Source organism: Gekko japonicus, unplaced genomic scaffold (assembly GCF_001447785.1).
Source record: "Gekko japonicus isolate JY-2015 unplaced genomic scaffold, Gekko_japonicus_V1.1 scaffold1578, whole genome shotgun sequence".
NCBI classification, from domain to species: Eukaryota; Metazoa; Chordata; class Lepidosauria; order Squamata; family Gekkonidae; genus Gekko; species Gekko japonicus.
The window spans coordinates 158,155-165,462 of NW_015162530.1; the positions used below are offsets into that span (position 1 = coordinate 158,155).

General features: G+C 49.1%; 1 protein-coding gene across 1 annotated transcript in view; it reads right to left on the bottom strand.

The window, feature by feature from the left end:
- Positions 1 to 7,308, bottom strand: part of LOC107106181 (zinc finger protein 91-like) — a 17,448-nt gene that overhangs the window by 656 nt on the left and 9,484 nt on the right. Inside the window, exon 2 of the mRNA XM_015406291.1 lies at positions 4 to 904. Within this exon, the coding sequence (XP_015261777.1) occupies positions 4 to 904 (901 nt within the window). The remainder of the gene's footprint in view (positions 1 to 3; positions 905 to 7,308) is intronic.

Genomic DNA, 7,308 nt, shown 5'->3' on the forward strand with positions numbered 1-7,308 from the left:
TTTGATGCTGTTGAAGAGTGCCACTCTCACTGAATCTCTTTCCACACACTGAGCATTCAAAAGGTTTCTCCTGTGTGTGGGTTCTCTGATGCTGTTGAAGATGGGCATTCCGACTGAATCTCTTTCCACACTCTGAGCACTCAAAAGGTTTCTCCCCTGTGTGGGTTCTTTGATGCCGTTGAAGAGTGCCACTCTCACTGAATCTCTTTCCACACTCTGAGCACTCAAAAGGTTTCTCCCCTGTGTGGGTTCTCTGATGCTGTTGAAGATGGGCATTCCGACTGAATCTCTTTCCACACTGTGAGCATTCAAAAGGTTTCTCCCCCGTGTGGGTTCTTTGGTGCAGCTGAAGATGGCCACTCTGACTGAATCTCTTTCCACACTCTGAGCATTCAAAAGGTTTCTCCCCTGTGTGGGTTCTTTGATGCCGTTGAAGAGTGCCACTCTCACTGAATCTCTTTCCACACTCTGAGCATTCAAAAGGTTTCTCCTGTGTGTGGGTTCTCTGATGCTGTTGAAGATGGGCATTCCGACTGAATCTCTTTCCACACTGTGAGCATTCAAAAGGTTTCTCCCCGGTGTGGGTTCTTTGATGCTTCTGAAGAGTACCACTCTCACTGAATCTCTTTCCACACTCTGAGCATTCAAAAGGTTTCTCCTGTGTGTGGGTTCTCTGATGCTGTTGAAGATGGGCATTCCGACTGAATCTCTTTCCACACTGTGAGCATTCAAAAGGTTTCTCCCCCGTGTGGGTTCTTCGGTGCATCTGAAGATGGCTACTCTGACTGAATTTCTTTCCACACTCCAAGCATTCAAAAGATTTCTCCCCTGTGTGGGTTCTTTGGTGCTTTTGAAGACTGGAATTCATACTGAATCTCTTTCCACACTCTGAACATTCAGAAAGCTTCTGTGCTGTGTTTATCCTTTGGTGTACAAGAAACTGTGTTCTGTATCTGAAGTACTTTCTACAATAAAAGCATTTACATGCCTTCATTATAATGTGGTTTGGACAAAATACATCACCCTTTCTTCCACTGGAGAACATCATTCCATTCTTAGAGCAGATTAAAGGCTTCACTCCTAAATGAGTCCATTGGTGAGGGCCGTGGACTGGGATTTCATGGAAGCCCCTTCCCTGGCAAGGAATGGACTTAACTCCTCTCTTCACTGTATGGCTTCCTTCCTGGTTCTGTGGCCCATGTGTATTTCTGATTATTCCTTCGGCTTGTTTATTCTTGTTTTTTTCCCGTGAGAACCTCTGAAATTCCCCAACTGACTCCTCGACATCTCCTGCTGGGATAAAAAGGAAGTTCCAGTCACTGGTCACAGAAGAAGCCAAGCCACCCATCAGGAACTCCTGATTCATTAGTGTGCATTTTTGTCTCCTGAGCTGCAGGTTGCAACCTTTCCCTGGCCAGCCCTCCAGTAGACCTGTTTTTGTATTCCAACTATCCCTCCCCTCTACGAAACTCCTCAAACATCCTTTAAGGGAAAAGTGGCAAAGATCTGTTCCTTCGCCCTTCCCATCTGCCTTGCCAAACAGGTCTTTTGATGACGAAATACAAAAAGTGATTTGTGATTTCTAGTCCTATGATTGTACAGAGAGCTTCCTTCCAGGTGTGATGAGAGAGAAGAGGACCTGGTCTTCAGACTCCAATAACACATGTCTGCTGGCCTAGGGTGAGAAGTCTGGACCTCACCAGGTGAACCCCACAGCTCTAAGGGAACGTCCTCGTTTTTTGGAAGGGATGCCCTTTGTTGGGGGAGGGTGTGGAGGCCTAGAACCATAGAATCATAGTGTTGGAAGGGACCTCCAGGATCATCTAGCCCAACTCCCTGCACAATGCAGGACATTCACAAATACCTCCCCCTCCAGACCCACAGTGACCGCTATTCCAAACACAGAAGATGACAATAAAACCCTCCAAGATCCCTCGCCAAACCGGCCTGGAGACATGTAGCTGACCACGGGCGTCTGACTCATCTAGAAATGCTGTTCTTAAGTAAATACCACACCTTTCCCTGGGATATCCGGTGTTTAAGCACAATGCAGCCCCTAAAGGGACTCAAGGAGCCACAACTGAGCTCAGCCCCAGGAAGAATTCCCAAGATCTCAGGCACCAAAAGGCCTCCCTCCCTCCTTACCCAGAAAGCTTCATAATTCGACCCAACCCAGAGTTCCTTAGAAGTGAAGCAGAAATCCAACATAGCTGTTCTCTGCCCCTTCCCTTGACAGAAGGATGAAGCACACTCACTTCCAGCCCGTTCACTCAGTAAGGAAATATTTTCTTGAGATCCTGTTGAGGAACTCTCCACCCCTCTGTCTGTGTCTACTGCAGTTTCTCGTACATCCGCGCCTTCTTTGGGGGAGAGAGAGAGAAAAGAGGAGGAAGAGTCACACAAGGCCTTTGCCTGTCTCCGCCTCAGTCCATGACTCCCACTCTGCCTCTCACGCAGGCTACAACACTGACCACCGTTGCCCCTGGACCAGCCAGGTGTGTCGGCTGCTTTCACTGCCACCTCGACTCCTGGAGTCCTCCCGGGGGGCCGTGATTACAGGCCCAAGCCTCAGAATGACATACTGCTGCTCAGTATTTTGATTCACACATCATCGCAATGGCAGCCATTCACACCTTTGGCAAAGATCCTTACCCAGAGAGGCCACGTTCCCATAGTTGTCCAGCATGACTTCCAGGTAGAGAGCTCTTTGGCCCGGATCCAGCAGGGCCCATTCCGCCTCGGTGAAATGCACGGCCACGTCCTCAAAGGAAGCTGGAGACTGAAAGAAAAAGCAGACTTCCTCATCAGAGATCGTGCCGAGCGAGACTGCCCTCTGGAAAGGGGCATTCTGGGATGCCCGGGATGGAGAGCGTGGCAGGGGTCAAGGGAGTGGCGCTCAGAACCTCTCTCGCTCGGACACCACAGAAGCAACGGCAGGAGCAAAAGCCCCCCTGAGAAAGAAGGGGGGACTCAGGCGGTCCCCTGCTCATCTCCCCTACCTGGACTGCAGGGGAAGAAGTCGTTTCCACTTCTCCACACAGACGACTGCTCGATACCATCTCTTCACTGTCTGTGAGGGAGAGAACATTGGAAAAATGGGGGTTAGCCTAGACTTCGTATTTTATTTGCTTGTTTGAATCCTGCTTCTTTTAAAAAATATATAAATATATTTTTGGATTTTTTTGAGGGAATACAGAATAAAGAAAAGGGGTGAGGGAAAAGAATAAAAGGTAAAATTACCACAATACAATATAAAGGGCACTTTTTGCAAATATAAAGGACAATCCCTGGTTCAAATTTGTGAATTTTTAGGAGAAATATATGACATTATAACTTGTCAAACCGCTATAACAACCTACTCAATATTCTATCATTTTCTCATAGTATATTAACAATTCTATCCTACCTTATCAATCTTATCAGTTATATGATAAAACACGGATTACCTCATAAAAATTTTATATGATTTTAACGTAACAGTTTGTTGTGATAAGAATCACGTGGAAGAAGACATCTTTAATATTTCATACTGAAACTATCATATAATATAAACCATTCAATTACATTACCACTAAGATTGGTTATAGCAATCATAGAAAACTCGCCAGTTATTTTCAAATTCGTCTTTTGGTCTCTGATTAATGAAGTTTGTCAGTTTTGCCATAACAGCATATTCTTGCATTTTGTCAATGCAATTCTCAGGAGTTGGGCAACCTTATATTTTCTGTTTGAATCCTGCTTCAAGATTTCATGTTCCTGTGGCTGTGAAACATTGCCCTGTGTAATTGCAACCCATTCCAGTATCTTTGCCGTGAAAACCCCATGGACGGAGGACAGGATGGCCTGGCGTGATGTGGTCCATGGGGTCGCAAAGAGTCGGACTCGACTGTGCGACTGAACAACAACAAAAACACTCAAAATGTATAACAATTTTGAGTAAACTTGAGAAAGAGGTGGAAGAGAACCACCAGGTTACTATCAGCTTCGGGGGGGGGGGGGTGCTACAAGCCTAGACAGCTTCAAGAGGGGATTGGATGAACATATTAGCCACAGGGTATAGGTTGAACACTCTGTCTGGGGCAGTGATGCTCTGTATTCTTGGTGCTTGCAGGGCAATAGTGGGGGGTGGTTTAGGAGTTCTGGCCCCACTGGTGGACCTCCTCATGGCCCCTGGGTTTTGGCCACTGTGTGGCACAGAGTGTTGGACTGGATGGGCCATTGGACTGATCCAAAATGGCTTCTCTGATGTTTTTATGTCCTAATGAGAATGGAATGTCCTAATGAGAATATGTATAATTCTACCTTCAACTGGTGGCTACCATGGCACCGAGTCTCAGAAGTCCACCCTGTGTGGTGTGCAAAAGTATTTCTTTTTTCTCCTCTCCTGAACCTTCTATCCAGCAACTTCACAATGAGCCCGCATCTGGGCACAAGGCACCCTTACCACGTGAGAGGGCATCCTGGGCACGCTCCGGGGCCTGCACCCACTGCTCCTCCTCCGAAGGAGATCCTTCCTCCTCAGAGAACTTTGCTTCCATCTTTACAGGTGTGCCCCACATCTGAAACAGCAGTAAGAGAGACAGGCAAGAGGAGGAATGCTAAAGACCAAGGAGGAAAATCCTGCCCCGTCCCCATCCTCACCCCTGCATCAATCAACAGAGCTGCTTCAGCCGCAGCAGCAGGATCCAGGGTTGTGGTTTTCTATCAACCCTGGTGAAGTGTCTGGAGGGATACATATGGGGGCAGGGAGACCTCAGGCTAAGGTCAGAGATCACCGCTTGAATGGACCGCATGAAGCTCCCTCACCTGCTCTGCCTGCCGCTTGTCCTCTGCCTGACTCAGGAGGAAGCCTTCTGCCAGGGCCACCGCCTGGGAACTGGTCTCCGGCCCGCATCCTCTGACCCAGCCCTGCATTTCCTCGGGTAGGATGGCCAGAAACTGCTCCAGGATCACCAGGTCCAGGATCTGCTTCTTGGAGTGCCTCTCTGGCTCCAGCCAGAGCTTGCAAAGTCCATGGAGCTGGCTGCAAACCTCCCGGGGCCCAGCGGCCTCGTGGTAGCAGAACTGCCGGAAACACTGGCGATGTTCCTCTGAGACCCTGGTGTCCTGATGCAGGGCCTCTGGCACAGCTCTTTCACAGAATCCAACACCACTCCCCACCTGGATGGGATGGGGGTCTTCCCTTGATTTCTTGCCGATTCCTGGTCCTTCTGGGTCCTGCTCTTCCATCTCCTTCCCCTTCTGTTGGGCCACCTGCAAATGCAAAAGGATCCGTTTATTTATTATTTATTTATTTCAGTTTATATCCTGCCTTGCCTGACAAGAGGCTCAAGGTGGCGTACAATGGGTTAAAAACTACAATGAAACACAGATAAAATTCCACAAACCACTCCAAACAATAATACACAAAGTGCAGATTAAGTGCAGATGGCAATCGTTGTGAGATGGTCCAGTATAACTAGACCAGTATCCCCGGTTGTTCGTAATGCTGGTAACATGTGAGCAATGATAGATCAGGGTTTTTTGTAGCTCGTTCATCAGTGGCGGCTCCTAATCGAAGGCGTGGTGGAAGAGCTCCATTTTACAGGCCCTGCGGAACTGTGGAAGGTCCCGCAGGGCCCTGATGTCCTCTGGGAGCTCATTCCACCAGTGTGGAGCCACCACTGAGAAGGCCCTAGCTCTGGTGATGGCCAATCCGACATTTTTTGGACCTGGTAGTGTCAGGTGGTTATGGGTCCCCGACCTCAGTGCTCTCTTGACATAAAGAGGGAGAGGGGGGCAGACAGGAACCTCAAAGAGATGGAGCTACAAGCCCTGCCACACCAGAGAGTGGACAAAGAGAAAATTTTCTTCCTCTCTCAAAATACTAGAACTTGAGGGCTGATGGGCAGTAGATTCAGGGCAGAATACTTCTGTACACAGAGAGTGATGAAAATGTGGAGTTCGCTGCCACAGGATGTAGTCATGGGCACAGGAATAAACAGCTTTCATAGGGGACAAGAGAGATTTATGGAGGATAAGTCTCTCAATGGTTTCTAGCCATGGTGATTGAGGGGAACCTCCACATTCAGAGGCAATACCTGTGTACAGTTCTGGAATACTGTGTACAGTTCTGGTCACCACACCTTAAAAAGGAGATTATAGCTTTGGAAAAAGTGCAGAAAAGGGTAACTAGAATGATAAAAGAGTTGGAACACCTTCCCTACGAAGAAAAGTTAAAGCGCTTGGGGCACTTTAGCTTGGAGAAACTATGGCTGAGGGGTGACATGATCGAGGTTTATCAGATTATGCATGGGATAGAGCAGGTAGAGAAAGAGGTACTTTTCTCCCTTTCTCACAATACAAGAACCCGTGGGCACTCCATGAAACTGCTGAGCGGTCGGGTTAGAAGGGATAAAAGGAAGTCCTTCTTCACCCAAAGAGTGATTAACACATGGAGTTCACTGCCATAGGAAGTGGTGGCAGCTACAAGCATGGACGGCTTCAAAAGGGAATTAGATAAGCCTATGGAGCAGAGGTCCATCAGTGGCTATTAGCCACAAGGTATAGATAGGGACTCTGGGGCAAGGGATGCTCTGTCTTCTTGGTGCTTGGGGGGGGGGGTCAACAGTGGGAGGGCTTCTAATGTCCTGGCCCCACTGCTGGACCTCCTGATGGCACCTGGTATTTCTGGCCACTGTGTGACAGAGTGTTGGACTGGAGGGGCCTTTGACCTGATCCAACATTGGTGTCTCTTATGTTCTTATGTTCTCTCGGAATCCCAGAGACAGGAGGCAGCATCAGGGGAAGGCCTCGACCTCTATGCCCCGTTGTTGGCCCACCAAAGGAAGTGGTTTGGTCACTGTGTGGGACAGGAGGTTGGACTAGATGGACTATTGGTCTGGTCTAGCAGGGCTTTTCTGATGTTCTTACTACGGGGGTCCTGTTGCTGAGGCCACGATCCTCATGGGGATGTGTCCCCAGGTGCCTTCTGTCCCTCCTGGCCTTCTGGATGTGGACAGGCCGATATGGGGAGAAGGAGGCGTAGGTAGGAGGCTTGGGTCTCTGCCTGTCCCAGGGGAGTTGCCTTGGGCTGTGACTCAGGGGCATTGGGGGGGGTGTTTCCATCAACACCAGGGGCCTTGCTAGGCTTCCTCGGCGACTGGTTTTTTTGCTGGGGGGCCTTGCATACCCACTAGCAGCCCTGCCGGCCCCACACTGGCACTGAGTCTTAGGATGGGTCTGTAGTTGATTCCCATTCAGGTAGGAGTTCCTCCCTCTTTCCCCCCAGGTGCCACTGGACTCTCAATCTGTTCTCCCCCCCCCCCC